Below are 16,878 nucleotides of genomic sequence, written 5' to 3' on the forward strand. Positions count from 1 at the left end.
TAATATAAGTAATATCATAAATAATATTATATATGCATATATTTAATATATAATTGGGGTTGGGATGGGGTGAGGAATATACTTGCCATCCTTGGTCGGGTATCACTAACAATCTCCATCCCTGTCCTTGTCCTTACCATTAGGTCAGGGAAGCTAGGCACCAAGTAGGAATGGAAAAATTGCCATCCCTAAACTCTATGAGCAAAAGTAGATAGTGAAAATACACATAATACATGGATCATATACACTCAATGCTCACAAATCATGGTTCAAAAAATGAAGTATAGCAAAACAATATCTTTTACATTGTGTAGTTCCAAATTAAAAAAAAAAAAAAAAAGATAGGTATGGTATTAGTACCAAACCACCCTTTATTAAAACTAGGGGTGTTCATGGATTAACCAAACCCATGAGCCTAATTTTCAAACCAAACCAGTAGTATCATTTTTTTTTTGGAAAACCGATAATCAAAATTGAACCAAAGTCAACCGGTTTGGTTAACTGTCGATTCGGTTTGTTGGTTTTTTGGTTTTTATAAAATATATTATAAAGAAATACATAAATATATAAATATATAATAAAAAATTAGAAATGCATATAAAATATTATATTATAAATATATATTCTAATTAATCAAAACTAGAATTTATTGGTTAATCGATTTATTGGTTAATATTAGATAATATTTGGTTATATATATATATATATTCTAGTTAACCAAAACTAGAATTTTTGGTTCGATTTTTCTTGATCACTCCTACCTAGAACCATAAACTGACTTAAGGGAATATTAGATAATATTTGGATAGTGATTGTAATGTGCTGCTATCCAATTCATGTAAACTTGATAATTGTGACTATAATTATGAATAGAAATGATTCCTCTAGGGTGTCTAGAGAGACTAAAGTAGCGGTTCTACCTAGCACATTAAATCGATTTGGTCAGTCAACCGTTGATCCGGGGTCAGACTGTCAAACCATTCAACTCGGGAACGGTTTTGATCATTTTTGGGGTTTTTAAAATTTTTAATTTCTTTTTATTTTTCTGTCAAAACGGGCTGTCCGTTTGGTAGACGGTTGGACCATTCAACCTGGGAACCGGACCACAGAACGGTTCCCCGTCCGGTTTCCCTATTTAGAGATGGAGAAAGCTCACTGGCAAGAAAATAAAAGGAAATGAAAAGCAAAATAGCGTATTATAGAATCATTCGCCGCTTTGGCAAAAGGGCATATCAATGTGGCTGCTGGGATTCGAGCCCAGGTCTCCACGGCCACAACGTGGAATTCTTACCACTAAACTACAGCCACACAGTAGTTAAGGTTTAGACTGTATTCAATTTGAAAGGAAAAATAGGGAAATTTCAACCTTGCCATTCACATGAACAGCATCAATAGCTCTTCTTGAATAAATTCAATATAAAGAGTTAAAGGGGCTTAAAGCTTTGAATGGTCAATAATGTATCGATAAATTACCAAATGCCAGCTTAATTATTGGCTTGGCTACGATCTACGAGGTTCTATATAAGTGGAAAAGGAATTGAAGTTCATTGTGGATGGGTTGAAAGATGATGAAGACCCCCAGGCCCATGGAGATGGAGTGTGGGACCACTTGTTGAGGATTGCCAATAGTATTGCTTTGCTTTGCGGTGGGCCAGTGGCAGTAGTTGCTTCAAGTCAGTTCGAGATGAAATTAAATGATAACCGAGATGTTCCTGATATGTGGCTGTCGTAGTGTCTTGTGAGTGGTGTAAGATCCGCTCGTCCCACGTGACTACGATGAGAAGTGCTCCGCGGCTACACAATACACATGCCTTTCTCTGGTACATCTTCATCTCCTCTTCAAACTCAGATACCAAACCCACGAAAACTGCTTCGCATTTGTGCTCAGTTGATAAAAATTAAATTCCAATTAAAAGAAAGAAGAGACGAAAGAAGGAAGTTGAGGACTATTTGATAAGTTGCGTTTATAATCTATTTCAACACCAACCTTTTTGAGGGTTTCGGAGAGTATCAGAAATCCCAGAAACCTTGGAGGAGCTTCTACTGTCTTTTATTTTTTTAATACTTCTTTCCGATCAAACCTCAGGGTTTGGGGGGATACTAGGGTTTGGTGACAATGTCTGCAGGAGTTTGCGGCAAGCGTCTGGGTTTCGAAGAAATCTTCGGATCTTCGACGCCGTCGTCGTCGGCCAAGAGATCTAGGTATTCTATTCTTGGTTCTCCGATCGTTTCGGCTGATTTCGGGTTCGGATCTGATAATAACATCTTGACCTTGCTCCGTATGTTCCCTGCCATGGATCGTGAGGTACGCTTGCTGATGAATTGGTTCTTTCTGCGTTTCCATGTGCTGAATTTTAAATTTTGTAGTGAATTCCACTAACATGCTTTCTCCTTTTTTGTGATCTTACTCATAATTAATTCAACGAAATTCTATGGTTACTCATGTGTATGTTTGGTTTTGATCGGAATCGAGTTCTTTCTCGTAGAAACAATTTTATTTGGAAGAATTAACCACTAATGTTATTCTGTAGTCTATAGTCATGCAACCTGTGTAATTGCATAGGAATTCATGTGCGGTTTTGTGTTTAATTATTTTAAAATCTTCATACAAGTTTTTTCTTATTTTCACAAAATTTCAGAGCAAAGTTTGTTGCTTAAAAGCATATTTTTCTGTTTTTCTTTTTTGCTTTGGAGGCCTGGGAGGAGGTTGAAGAATAAGTCACGGCGTCTAATGAGGACTAAATCTACTTAGAAACTCCATGATTGGGCATGTAATTCTATTGCTGCACTGTCATTTGACTGTGAATAGCCTTTGAATTTCAGATATTATTCATGCTTGAGTTTGCAATTTATTTCAATGCTTCTAGAGACTTTAGGGAGAATCAAAACTTGCGACCTTGTTGTCTGAAGTTGCATTGGAGTTCAAATTGACTTTACACTTTCTATGCAGATAACTTAGCTAGATTTATAGGGCAAAATTCTGATTTTCTGTTCGAAGATGAACTGAGGTTTTAGTTTTAGTTTATATAATGATCTATGTGATTTCATCCCATCTTTCAGGAACATGAAGGGATGGTTTTATCACTTTTGTTATCAAAACGACTTTGATGCTTTGATCAACTCCTAGCATGACTGCTAATTGTGCTAAGCTTGTCTATCATGGATTAGAATTTTGATGTTAATGCTTTGGTCAACTCCTGCAATTATGTCCATTACGTCTCTCTGCATGATAAAATTTTATTCATTTGTTGCTTTGGGTTCTCTTTTACGTTTGAGGTTGTAAGCTTATAATCTTTCATTCTTGTTACTGTTTAGGTGGTGGAAACTATTCTCAATACTCACAATCATAAAATCGAAGATGCTATTGAGAATCTTCATGCTCTATCCCTGGCTGGTGGTTCTGCCAAAAATGGATCTCAGAGCCTTGGTTCAACAGCAATTGCAAATGGCCCCAATGTTCCAGGTCAGAATGGGTTCTTGGATTCTATATGCTACAGTACCATTTCCTCCAGAGAGTGGGTAATAAAACTAGTTTATCTTCAGCAAATTACTTATATGAGTCTTCTAAATCTCTTTCTTTCCCTGATAATTTTGCATGTCTATATCCAGATAATACAAATGGTCAGACATCAGGGCAGGAAATTGAAGACTTACGGGATGATTATTCAACTAGTGAATCTACAAGCTCTACAGGTACAGATGGATCTAAATGGGTAGATATTTTTGTTCAAGAAATGATGAATGCAACAGACCTCGATGATGCTAGGGGTCGTGCTGCTAGGATCTTAGAGGTTTTTGAAAGGAATGTTGTTGCTCATGCAAGGGCATTAGAAGAGGTACTCAGCAGTTTCCATTCAATTATTAGAGTTATTATGTTTCTTGAAATATTGAAGTGGGAGATGCGTATTTATTCTGTTCTCACCAAGAGCTCTTTTACCTTGGTTTGGTACCCTTTTCATGGAGCAGCAAGAGGTAGCTTCTCTGAGAGAACATCTGCAGAGCTTATTAAAGGACAATCAAATACTAAAGAGAGCTGTTGGCATCCAGCATGAACGAAGTTTGGAGCAAGAGGAGAAGGTTAGGGAAGTACAAGAGTTGAAGCATATGATAAGTCAGTACCAAGAACAATTACGAACATCAGAGGTCTTTCTCTCTCTCTCTCTCTCTCTCTCTCTCTCTCTCTCTCTCTCTCTCTCTCTTTCTCTCTCTGCCTTGCTAGAGATGCCTCTTTGTTAGTATGATCCTATACTACTGTGGGGATTAGGAAATCTGTGATCCTTCTCTTTAGGAAAGTTAGCTAAAAATAAAAGTGAATTATTTCTACTGAATGTGCTCAATATTGGGCAAACTCCATCGATCATTTTGGGTTGATCATAAGTTGGAAACTAGAGATTTTTGGGCCCGGCAATTCTGTGTTCCTAAAGTAGTCATTTGAATTCTTTGGCATTGGGACACAGAAATTGAATTCCTATCCATTTTTGCTCACTTATTCCAACACAGCCCTTTGTTGAAAGTTGGCCAAAGGAGGCTTCCTTATGGAAACTGTTCCTTACCCGTCTGATTTGAGCTGATACCAGGTACAGTAACATGCTACCAGTTAAATTTTCTTGATGAGTGTCGTATAGTTGTTCAAGGTGTTCAATTGGAAAGATCTGAAAAGAATTTTGCTTTTGTACCTGTCTTATGAAACATGACTAGTTTGCAGAAAACGACCAAATTGCCATTTTTTTCTATCAAGTAGATGATAATAAACAAAAATTGATAAGGGTGTTTTCATGTCGATCATCCAAGTTTTTTCTGAATTATCATGTGTATGGTATCACCAGCCATGTTGGTCCTCTAGATCCAACTCTCTCTATTAGAAAAAAGGTTAAAATTAAAAATGAAGGATTGGCTCTTTTTATTTTATTTTTATCATATGAAAGTTGTTTGGGACTGTACTTCCTCCAGCCTTGTTGTGTCCAATCATTTTCAGTTCCTTGGCCAATGTCCTGAACGTTGAAGGTTGAACTAATAAATAACTGGCTGACAAACGTGAGAACAGAATAGCGGGACCAACATTGGGTAATTGCCTTTTTAGAATAATCTGTGCGGATACTGAGAGATGAAACTTATTTTATTTGGTGCAGCTTAACAATTACACACTGAAGCTCCATCTACAGAGGGCACATGAGTATAGTTCCAGTCCAGGGCATTTTCGTCCAGATGTGTTTTAAGCCTGTCACTCTTGAGCGTATTTTCCCTGCATTTGCTCGTGTATTTTACTTCATATTGTTGATACTGCAAAAAATTGTGAGCCGACGTGGAAATCGTAGTTCTGCTTCTGCATGTTAACCAATGCTGACGAGATCATCCATCCACTTTTGCGTCTTTCTACATACAGTTGCGGCAATTTCGGTGTTTGAGTTACTCAGCTGGCTATTTGGCAAGTGTCAAGTTGCTAGTCATTTTAAAATAGAAAATTTATTTTGTTTTAGAGTGCCTGAATCAGTTATACTCGCAGCTTGTTTCGCAGTAATGTAAATTTGAATATTTGATTGACAAAGAGGAACTGCCTGGCCTGTAATAGTTTGTAAGTTATATTTCTTTTAACGGGAGAAAGGATTTTGAGATGAATGTATTCTTTTCCGATAGAAAATTTCGTCTTTTGTTTTGTTTTCTTTTTGAAGGGCTAGGCTACGACCATGGTTTTCAAAACCGGACTGGATGGTTGGATCGAAAAAGCCAGGAACCAGTCCTGACCATTCTGTTTTTCCCCAAAACTGGATTTTTCTTAAAAACTGTTGATTTTGGTTAGTAAACCGCTGATCCGGGTGGTTAATCGTTTGAATTCTTCAAACAGTTTGAACGGTTTTGATTGTTTTTTATTTATTTTTTATTTTTTTGTTAAAATGGCTAACCGTTTGGTTTGAACGATTTAATTTTTTGACCTAGGAACCGGACCCCTTACCGGTTTGTTCTCCGGGACAGTTTTAAAACCTTGGCTTCGACTAGACCAGCAGGAGACCCTTCCAACCCGCTGGTTGGCACCTTTCCTCTGTTGTTTTTTTCATTCTGATTCTTCTAATAGGTTCTATTCAACGTGGTTATATGTGACTATGGGAGTTATGGCTCCAACCACCTAAGAGGCAAAAAGAAAATTGAAAACGATTGTATACACAACCCATTCGAGTCTAAAATTGGAGTGAGGCAAGTTGTTTGCTTGTTGCACTTGTTGCACTTTCGATCGTCTCTGGGTAGAGGTTTGTAACCATTTCTGAAATTCTCATTGTACTAAATCAATTGGCCTTTTGCAGAGCCTCAGCTTGTTTGAGTTGAACTTGGGTTCGTTTCGTTGCCATTTGTGCAGGTAGGTAAGAAAACTATGAACAGGATAAAAACCGGACAACTGCTGTCTGCGGGGTGGGGCAGTATTAATCTGTAGCAGGGGAACCACCCTTTTATATGCTTTGGGGCAGTTTTAATCCGTGGGAAAGCACCTTTCTTTATGGAGAGCCGAATAGGTAGAAAAAAAGGGTAATTTTATTGATAGTTGGACCAACCTTTCCCAAAAAACCTGCAACCGAAGGTTGTGCATTAGACATTTGAATATGATTTTCAATAAAGATGAAAAATGGGGAGGGAGACCATGCAGAAAGTCAGAAGTTGATAGAAACAAGAGCTTGTTAAACCAACTGGGTTTAGAAGAAATAAATAGCGGAGGGCCAAAGTTCACTTGGAGTAACGAGAGGAAGGGTTGGGACTTGTGAAGGAAGTCCTAGACAGGGGCTTATGCGACATAAATTGGAGGAATAAATTTAAGGATGCCTGGATCAATCATTATGTAACAATCAGTTCTGATCACACCCCCATTATTCTGGACCTAGAGGTAAACCTCTCAAAGAAAGGAAGATCTTTCAGATTTGAAGAAATGTGGACAACCCATAGTGACTGCCCAAAACTAGTTGAAGAATCTTGGATTGAGGAAACTGGTGAAGGAGCTCAGGAGAGCATAAATAAGAAAAATGAAACCCTAAGAAAAGTTCTAAGGAAATGGAACAAAGAAATTTTTGGTAATGTCCAGTGCAGGATTTCTGAGATCATAGATAATCTCCATCAAGAGCTCTCTAGAAACACTAACTGGAGGAGAGCTGGAAACTCTGTTAAAAATAGAGGAAATACTTTGGGCCCAAAAATCCAGAGCAAATTGGCTAAAGTGGAGGGATAGCTGGATAGAAACACTAACTATTTTCATAAAGTCACCTTGAATAGGAAGTTGAGGAATAGAGTAATGAAATTAAAAGATAAAAATGGTGATTGGGTTGAAGGTCAGGAAGCAGTTTGTAAAGTTTTTGTTGAACACTTCAGTAAAAATCACTGATTGCGGATTTAATTGAATTTCTTGCGAAGGGAAAGAGGAGGAAGATGAAGATTTCAGCAGTAGAGAAGAAAAGAGTAGGAAGTCAACCAGGATTCTTAGATAAATCTTAACCGCCAACCCCTCATTATAATTTATACTTAACTTAAAGGATAAGATATTACAATGATGGCCTTAATAGGGTGGCTACTAATGTAGCTGAACAGTCACAACTTTAAAGCATAAACTAATGGGCCTAAAGCCCAACAACTTCCTAACTAAATAACTTAAAATAAGAATAAAAACAACTACGCCCAATTCAACAATTTTGGTGAATTATTCAGCACCTCATGCCCAACCTGAATAGAGGAGGCAGTCAACAATTTATCTGTAAAAATTTTTTAGCAAGATGCCTTAGAGCTTGAGAGAGAAGTCTCTGATGAAGAGATCAAGAGTGCTCTTTACCAAATGGAACCTAGGGAAGCTCCTGGGCCAGATGGCTACCCAAATCTGTTTTATCAAAAATATTTGGGAATTGTAGGGAAGGAAGTGAGCAGGGGCAGTTCAAGAAATCTTCAAAGAAGGGATTTTACTTAGGGATTTGAATACCACTTTTATCACTTTAATACCCAAAGTCAAACACCCAAAGGAAGCTCGTCACTTCAGGCCCATTAGCCTGTGTAATACAATTTATAAGATCATTGCTAAGATCTTGGCTAATAGGCTAAAGCCAAAACTGAATACCCTAATATCACCAAATCAAAGCGCCTTTCTTGAAGGCAGATACATTGGAGATAATATCCTTTTTGCTCATGAAATTTTCCATCATATGAAAAAAAAATCCAAGGCAAAAAACGGAATGATGGAAATTAAAATTGATATGAGCAAAGCATATGATAGAATTGAATTGTGCTTCCTTAAACAAGTGTTAGAAAAGTTTGGGTTTGGTGAAAAATGGATAGGGTGGATCATGAAGTGTGTGACCTCAGTATCCTATCAGATTTTGGTTAATGGAACCCCAAGCCAAAGAGTCTATCCAGATAGAGGTCTTAGACAAGGAGATCTGAGTTGCCTTTACCCTTTTCTCCTTTGCTCTGAGGTGTTTTCAACTATCATTTCAAGGAAAGTGGAGGGCAAAGTAACAGGAATAAAGCTAAACAGGGAGTGCCCAACTCTATCCTATTTGTTCTTTGCCGATGATAGTTTCATCTTTGGTAAGTCTTTCGATGGAAGGCAAGGAAATAATGGAACCTATTGAATTGTATGAAGCTACTTCGGGACAAAAAATAAATATGACAAAGTCTAAAGTAAATTCCAGTGTTAAAATGCCCTTGAAGTTAAAAAAAAAAATGATAGCTAAAAGCCTCACTTGAAAAGGGTTGAGAAACCTTCAGTGTATCTAGGCTTGCCCCCCTCAATTGGTAGATCTAAATGTAATCTCTTTGATTACCTAGTGGATAGAGTAGAAAGAAAAACAAATGGATGGAAAGAGAAATTTCTTTCCCAAGCTGGCAAGGAAATCAAGCTCAAGACAGTGGTGGCAGCCATACCCTCCTGCATATCTTGTTTTTTAATCCCAAAGAAAGTTTGTGAAACAATTAAAAATGCACAGAGGGATTTCTGGTGGGGTTCCTCCAATCAGAAAAGGAAAATTCATTGGACCAATTGGGACCAGTTAAGCGAGAACGAACTAAATAGAGGTCTTGGCTTTAGAGATCCCCAGGTCTTCAACAAATCCCTTCTAGATAAGCTAGCTTGGAGACTAATTTCAGACCAAGCCAGCCTATGGGCCAGGGTAATCGAAGGAAACTATCTTAAAGGTAAGAGCATTCTAGATCCAAATCTCCCAACTCAAGGCTCATGGGGATGGAAGAGTGTTTTAGTTGGGAGAGAAGTCTTAATGGGTGGAGTTTGTTGGGGTATTGGAAATGGGGAGAGCATAGATATATGGCAACACCCTTGGATTCCAGGGCTTCCAAACAGAAGAATTATAGGTCCAAGTCCTAACAGGCCAGGGATTCAAAAGGTTAGTGAGTTAATTCTGCCTGCTGGAAGGGGATGGAATAGAAGAGTAATTAAAGAAAATTTTCTTCCTGAAGTAGCTAATCAGACCCTAAATATCAGATTAGCAACACATAATTGGGAAGATAAAATTTTTTGGTGTCCACACTCCCGAGGTAAGTTTATAGTAAGGTCTGCCTATTTCATTACGAAGAGTCAACATAGCAGAGTTTAAGTAGGGCAAGAAGCACTGCCTGAAGATAAATCTCTCTGGAAATCCATATGGTCTCTACCTGTGCAACCAAAAATCAGAACTTTTATTTAGAAAAGCTGTTTAATTGCAGTCCCAATCAAATCCCTTCTGCAAGCCAAGCACATAATAACTGACTCCACCTGTACTATTTGTGGCCAGCAAGAGGAAACCTTGACCCACATTCTTCTTAGCTGTGACCTAGCTCGTTGCATCTGGTATGGTTGTGGTTTAGGAATGAAAATGACTGTCCTAAACTTAAATGTTTCTTTTAAAAGGTGGTATGTGAACTGGCTTAAGATTTGTAACGACACTGGAGACCAGAAAGTTGATTTGTTAATGCTTTCAGCAATTATGCTTTGGACATTATGGCTTACAAGGAATAATTGCAATTTCAATAATGAGAAACCCTCTCCTGCTCATATGTTAACTCTGATTAACAGATTATACTTGGAGCAGAAAGATCATTTCAGGAAGGAGCATCATCAAGCGCTCCGTTCTAATGCAACCAAGCCTTGTCTTTGGAAGCTGCCAAAGCTGAACTGGATCAAGCTAAATGCTAATGGAGCCTGCCTTGGTCCTGGACGTGCAGCTTTTGGTATAATTACTCCCGACTCTAGTGGTGGTTGTGTAGCTGTGCATTATGGGCCCAGTGCAGCTAGTTCATCGTATCTTGCTGAAGCTGTTGCAGTTCTTGAAGCTATAAAATTAGCTAGAAGATTGAATTTTGTTAGAATTGAAGTTGAAAGTGATCGTAAACAGCTGGTCTCCTTTTCGACCAAGTCAAGTGACTCCTGTCCTTTGGAAGTCTTCTTTTGTGCAAAAGATTATATTGCTCGGTATAGTAGTGTTCTGGATATATATATATATATATATATATCTATCCTTTTGCTGGATTAGTAGGCAAGCAAACAAAGCTAAGCTGCACATAGAGTTGCATCTCAAGGGCTGAATGAATCAGCCACTTTTACTGATTACACATCAGACTGGTTTTTTTTTGTCGATGATGCTTCCTCTTCCTCTTGCGTGTCTTGGTTTTCAGTCTTTTTAGTTTGTAGTTGTCTTTTCTTACCTTGTAGTTTCTTCGGCTCCCTAGCCTTTGTATCTGTTTTGGTGTCTGTATTTTATTTCTGTTTTGGCTTTTAATGATGAATCCTGTTTTCCACCAAAAAAAAATTATATATACCATACATCTTTCATCTAGGAATAATTCATAATCGGTTGGTTAAAAAAAAAAATTCATAATCGTTTGGACTCGTTGTTCTGTGGGCATGAAATCATCTTGAAATATGCCATTCCAACGGCTGGGATCATAAATTATTTATTCTCATCTCCCAAGTCCCAATCCATGTCAACTTCTCTTCACGATAGTTTGCCGTCTGCGGATGCAAACGCCAACCCACGTCAGACTTCGAGTAGTGGACGACACTCGACAGTCTACAGTCTACACACTCATCTTCTAATATAAAACAGAGAACCTAGAAACTCTGGAAAGATCATTGCGAGCTGGTAACTTTAATCTCCTGTACACTCCTCTCAGGTCAGTATTTGACACGTTCGATTTAGCGTTCCTCCTGAATATGAGTTATATGTATCTGAAATTCTGAATATCTGATAAAGCTCAGAATTTTATTTATTTATTTTGGATTGTTTGCTTTCATTTTGCAGGATACGGTTCAATAGAATGGCTTTTGTAAAATAGATAATATAAGGTTCTTTTTTTGCTTGATTTTCAGCCTTTTTCTATTTTATTTCTGTATTTTTCTTTTCAGGTTTATCACTTCTTGGTAAAACCGTAGGCAAGTTAAGTTAGCGCTGAGAACCAGTTGCAAAGGTCTGGAATCAGGAAAAATGGGGAGTCTAAATGAGGAAAAGTTCAGGTTTTGTATTGACAGAGGGGGGACGTTCACGGACGTGTATGCTGAAATTCCAGGTCGATCAGATTGTCGGGTGATGAAGCTCTTGTCTGTCGATCCCTCCAATTACGACGATGCTCCGGTCGAAGGGATACGGAGAATTCTGGAAGAATTTACTGGGGAGAAAATACCACGGAATTCCAAGATTCCCACGGATAAGATAGAGTGGATTCGAATGGGCACAACTGTGGCTACCAATGCTCTTTTGGAGAGGAAAGGGGAGAAGATTGCTCTCTGCGTCACTCGGGGCTTCAGGGATCTGCTTCAGATTGGCAACCAGGCTCGGCCCAATATTTTTGACCTCACTGTTACCAAGCCCTCCAATCTTTACGAGGAGGTTATAGAGGTTGATGAGAGAGTCGTTCTCGCTCTTGACAAGGAAAAGGAGAATCCGGATTCCAGTCTTAATTCATCGTCATTCGTTAAGGGGATCTCGGGTGAGTTCATCAGGGTTGAGAAGCCTCTCGATGAGGAAGCCCTAAAGCCTTTGTTGAAAGGGTTATTGGAGAAGGGGATAAGCTGTTTAGCAGTCGTACTAATGCACTCATACACCTATCCTCAGCATGAACGTTTGGTCGAACGACTGGCTCTGAGCATGGGCTTCAGGCACGTTTCCTTGTCTTCGGCTTTATCTCCTATGGTTCGAGCAGTGCCTCGCGGTCTAACGGCCAGTGTGGATGCTTATTTGACCCCTGTTATTAAAGAATACTTATCAGGGTTCATATCCAAATTTGACGACGGTCTTGGAAGGATCAATGTTTTATTTATGCAATCCGACGGAGGGCTCGCTCCGGAGAGTAGGTTCTCTGGTCACAAAGCTGTCTTGTCGGGCCCTGCTGGTGGGGTTGTGGGTTACTCACAGACTCTTTTTGGGCTTGAAACAACGAAGCCCCTTATTGGTTTCGACATGGGTGGCACGTCTACGGATGTTAGCCGCTATGCTGGGAGCTATGAACAAGTTCTAGAGACCCAGATTGCGGGTGCCATAATTCAGGCACCTCAGCTTGACATTAACACTGTTGCTGCAGGTGGTGGCTCAAAACTTAAGCTCCAATTTGGAGCTTTTCGGGTAGGACCTGAATCAGTTGGTGCACACCCAGGTCCGGTTTGTTACCGAAAGGGAGGAGAACTGGCAGTAACAGATGCGAATCTGGTTCTTGGAAGAGTCATTCCTGATTATTTTCCATCTATCTTTGGGCCCAATGAGGATCAACCATTAGATGTGCAGGCTACCAGAGACGAATTCAAGAAGCTTGCAAATGCGATTAATTCATACAGAAAGAGCCAGGATCCGTCGACGAAGGACATGACGGTGGAGGAGATAGCTCTTGGATTTGTGGATGTAGCTAATGAAGCAATGTGCCGCCCAATACGGCAGTTGACGGAGATGAAGGGCCATGAGACAAGGAACCATGCGCTTGCATGCTTCGGAGGTGCTGGACCACAACATGCCTGTTCAATTGCTAAGTCCCTGGGCATGAACGAAGTGCTGATTCATAGACTCTGTGGGATTTTAAGTGCATATGGGATGGGTTTGGCTGATGTTGTTGAAGAGTCGCAAGAGCCATATTCTGCCGTTTATGGACCTGAGTCTGTCCAGGAGGCCTCTCGTAGAGAAGCTGTTCTTTTGAAGCAAGTACGGCAGAAACTTAGAGAGCAAGGTTTTAGAGATGAAGACATTACTACAGAGACATATCTCAACTTGAGGTACGAGGGTACTGACTCTGAAATCATGGTGAAGAGACCAAAAAGTAGTGAGGGTTCTGAAGATGATTATGCCACTGAATTTATTAAGCTTTTCAAACAGGAATACGGATTTAAACTACAGAATCGGAATATCCTTATCTGTGATGTGAGAGTTCGTGGTACAGGAGTAACTAATATTTTGAAGCCTTGTGCATTAGAACCTGCTTCAGGTAGTCCTCAAGCTCAAGGCCATTACAATGTTTATTTTGGAAAAGGATGGCACAAGACCTCATTATTCAAACTCGAGAATCTTGGTTATGGGCATATCTTGCTAGGCCCTACAATCATCATGAATGGTAATAGTACTGTGATTGTAGAACCTGGGTGTAAAGCCATTGTCACCAAATACGGGAACATCAAAATTGAGATCCAATCAGTTCCAACCACTGTTAAAGTAGCGGAAAAGGTGGCTGATGTTGTCCAGCTTTCAATCTTCAATCACAGGTTTATGGGCATAGCTGAGCAGATGGGACGAACCCTACAGAGAACTTCCATTTCAACAAACATCAAGGAGAGGCTTGATTTCTCTTGTGCTCTGTTTGGTCCAGATGGAGGATTGGTTGCTAATGCACCCCATGTCCCTGTCCATTTGGGAGCTATGTCCAGCAGTGTTAGATGGCAGATCAATTACTGGGGTGATAATTTGCACGAGGGAGATGTTTTGGTCACTAATCATCCCCGCGCAGGAGGAAGCCACCTTCCTGATATAACTGTTATTACTCCTGCTTTCGATGATGGGAACCTGGTATTTTTTGTGGCAAGCAGAGGGCATCATGCAGAAATTGGGGGTATAACTCCAGGGAGTATGCCACCCTTCTCAAAGTCCATATGGGAAGAAGGTGCTGCAATAAAAGCATTCAAGCTTGTAGAAAAGGGAATTTTCCAAGAAGAAGGAATTGCCAAACTTCTTCAGTTCCCCTGTTCTGATGAATCAGATTGTAAGATCCCAGGAACCCGTAGGCTTCAAGATAACTTATCTGACCTGCAAGCGCAAGTGGCTGCAAACCAGAGGGGAATATCACTTATCAAAGAACTTATTGAACAGTATGGTTTGGATACAGTTCAGGCATACATGAATCATGTGCAGGCAAATGCAGAAGAGGCTGTGAGGGTAATGCTCAAGTCAGTGTTTGCTAGAATTGCAGGTCAGTCAGCTGATGTTGGGCAGAAAGATTCTGTAGCTATTGAAGAAGAAGATTATATGGATGATGGGTCTATCATACACTTAAAGCTTATGATTGATTCTAACAAGGGTGAAGCTACTTTTGATTTTGGTGGGACAAGCCCTGAAGTGTATGGGAATTGGAATGCACCAGAAGCAGTAACAGCTGCAGCAATCATATACTGCCTACGCTGTTTGGTTGCTGTGGATATTCCTCTAAATCAAGGTTGTCTGGCTCCGGTTAAAATCCATGTCCCTACGGGTTCATTTCTGTCTCCAAGTGATAAAGCTGCTGTTGTGGGAGGCAATGTTCTAACATCTCAGAGAATTACTGATGTTGTGCTTACTGCATTTCAGGCCTGTGCATGTTCTGAGGGTTGTATGAATAACCTAACTTTTGGGGATGATTCTTTTGGTTATTATGAAACAATCGGAGGTGGGTGTGGGGCTGGTCCAAGCTGGGATGGAACTAGTGGTGTCCAATGTCATATGACCAACACCCGCATGACTGATCCAGAGATTTTTGAGCAGCGTTACCCAGCTATATTGCATAAATTCGGTCTTCGAGAAAACAGTGGAGGTGCTGGATTTCATAGAGGAGGAGATGGGCTTGTAAGGGAGATAGAGTTCCGGCGACCAGTTGTGGTAAGTGTGCTTTCAGAAAGGCGTGTTCATGCACCAAGAGGGATGAATGGAGGCAAAGATGGGGCTCGTGGGGTTAATTACCTTATTAGAAATGACAAACGCAAGGTTAACCTTGGAGGTAAGAACGCAATCAAGGTGCAGGCAGGGGAAATACTTCAAATTTTAACCCCAGGTGGTGGTGGCTGGGGTTCTTGTCCTTGATTCTCTTTTATGTGAGACTTTTAAATTGTCAGTCCCTTCTGATCTTGGCAATGGTTTGTTTTTGCAGAGAGCTTCCTGCTGAACTTTAGAAATATATGATAAGTTCGTATTAATGATTTAGAAATTATGGCCTTATTTGTATTGCTTGTAACTTGGTATGCTAGTTATATGATGTTGACTTGGCTTTAGAAAAAAATTCAGCAAAATAATGGCTTTCTGCAACCCTACTGAAGATAATCTCTAATCTCTCATTCTCTCTTGTATTGATGTTATTACTGATTTTCTCCATATTTTTGCAATTCTTTTTCTCTTTGCCATCCCTCAAATCCCAAGCAGGAAACCATTTATTTCTCTTACCTAGAGTCTGCATCAAGTTGGCTCAAGCTGAATCGCTATTTGTCTAAGCAATACCCAAAATATGAAAAAAAAAAACAATAAATTGCAATAAATAACATCTTATAATTCAAAATGCAAGTATCAAAATTGAAAATTCATAAATTAATAAAGGAGGTTAAAGGGATATTCACTACAGGGAGACGAAGTTTTTCCGGGCAGTTTCTTAGCAGCATTCATAAGAAAATTCTGGTACAAATGTGTTCAAAACGTGATGACTATTATTTAATAAAAATAATATTTTTACCAGCAATCAGTCATATCTATTGGTAAGGTCAAAGAATGACAGCCTCAAACTAACACACCTAAAAATAAAAAAATACTACCTGCAGGCCCACTGAGATTGAGCTAATTGATTGGCTATTACAAAACCCTTTTCTTCTTTTCCCTCTTATCTTCCCATTTTCCACCAAACCCTAACCAGTATTGCCACCACACTAAAACACTGTTAGAGGAGATTTATCACCACTGCTGCTGGTATTCCATCTTGCGTTCACTGGACCTACCTAGAGGAGATTCACTGCCAGTAGGTTTTGCTGCATAGGTATTTTCATTGTTATCTCATTTTAATTATTTTATTTTATAGTTCTATTTATACAGCTTAGAAGTTCTAATCTTTTCAATAGCTGACTGCTTATAGCTATAAAAAGCATTGCTCTTACATATCTTTCCATTGATTGTTGATGGATGCTTCTTATTCTTCTATTAGTTTGCTGCTTTTAGAAATTTCTGGTTGCATTAGAACTGCATTGATCCTGAGTAATGAAAAAGAAATGAGAACCATCTTTTCACTTCTTTAATTTTTCTTTTCCAGTGGAACTCTTCTCATGGCTAGTGTATTGGCAGACTTAATAACCCACTTGAATGGGTTATTCAGGCTGGTAGCTAGTGATTTGGCCTCAGAATATAAGCCTCGTATATAACCCACTTGAATGTGTTATACCAAGGCCTTTTGCATATAGATCACCTCACCACTTTTCTCTTTTTTCTTAATTCCCTACACATTAGAAACTCCAGGTTATGTATTTATGCCCATTACATGCAGATAGGAGGCCATAAACATGGAAATCCCTGATTTTTTACATTTTTCATATCCAAGGCTTATATTCTGCATGTGAATGAGGTTCTACTTTTTCCATCTATAATGCATAAGTTATTTACTTTGCAAGTAGATAAAAAATAAGTAAATTTCTTCAAGTTTGGTTTATTCCAGTACCATTCTGTTTAC

At 39.2% G+C, this 16,878-nt stretch overlaps 2 protein-coding genes and 1 non-coding gene across 4 annotated transcripts; 2 read left to right on the top strand and 1 right to left on the bottom strand.

Moving 5' to 3' along the window:
* Positions 1-1,236: 1,236 nt before the first annotated feature.
* Positions 1,237-1,308, bottom strand: TRNAH-GUG (transfer RNA histidin (anticodon GUG)). Its single transcript has one exon. It is a non-coding gene; the product is annotated as a tRNA-His (tRNA).
* Positions 1,309-1,549: 241 nt separating this feature from the next.
* On the top strand, positions 1,550-5,616 carry LOC148870079 (uncharacterized). The gene is made up of 5 exons (XM_088972727.1): positions 1,550-2,305; positions 3,316-3,463; positions 3,610-3,836; positions 3,967-4,143; positions 5,130-5,616. The coding sequence occupies exons 1-5, from the start codon at positions 2,117-2,119 to the stop codon at positions 5,214-5,216; spliced, it is 828 nt and encodes a 275-aa protein (XP_088828853.1). The 5' UTR covers positions 1,550-2,116; the 3' UTR covers positions 5,217-5,616.
* Positions 5,617-10,971: 5,355 nt separating this feature from the next.
* OXP1 (oxoprolinase 1) lies at positions 10,972-15,494 on the top strand. Of its 2 annotated transcripts, XM_088971910.1 has the most exons (3): positions 10,972-11,127; positions 11,256-11,299; positions 11,387-15,494. In XM_088971910.1, the coding sequence occupies exon 3, from the start codon at positions 11,439-11,441 to the stop codon at positions 15,255-15,257; it is 3,819 nt and encodes a 1,272-aa protein (XP_088828036.1). In that variant the 5' UTR covers positions 10,972-11,127; positions 11,256-11,299; positions 11,387-11,438; the 3' UTR covers positions 15,258-15,494. The 2 variants fall into 2 exon arrangements, with proteins under 2 accessions (XP_088828036.1, XP_088828035.1); XM_088971909.1 differs by lacking the exon at positions 11,256-11,299 and having other exon boundaries at positions 10,974-11,127; positions 11,360-15,494.
* The last annotated feature ends 1,384 nt before the right edge of the window (positions 15,495-16,878 follow it).

The sequence above is a fragment of the Nelumbo lutea genome, chromosome 2 (assembly GCF_056320005.1).
Source record: "Nelumbo lutea isolate HS-2025 chromosome 2, American lotus-T2T, whole genome shotgun sequence".
Taxonomy (NCBI): domain Eukaryota; kingdom Viridiplantae; phylum Streptophyta; class Magnoliopsida; order Proteales; family Nelumbonaceae; genus Nelumbo; species Nelumbo lutea.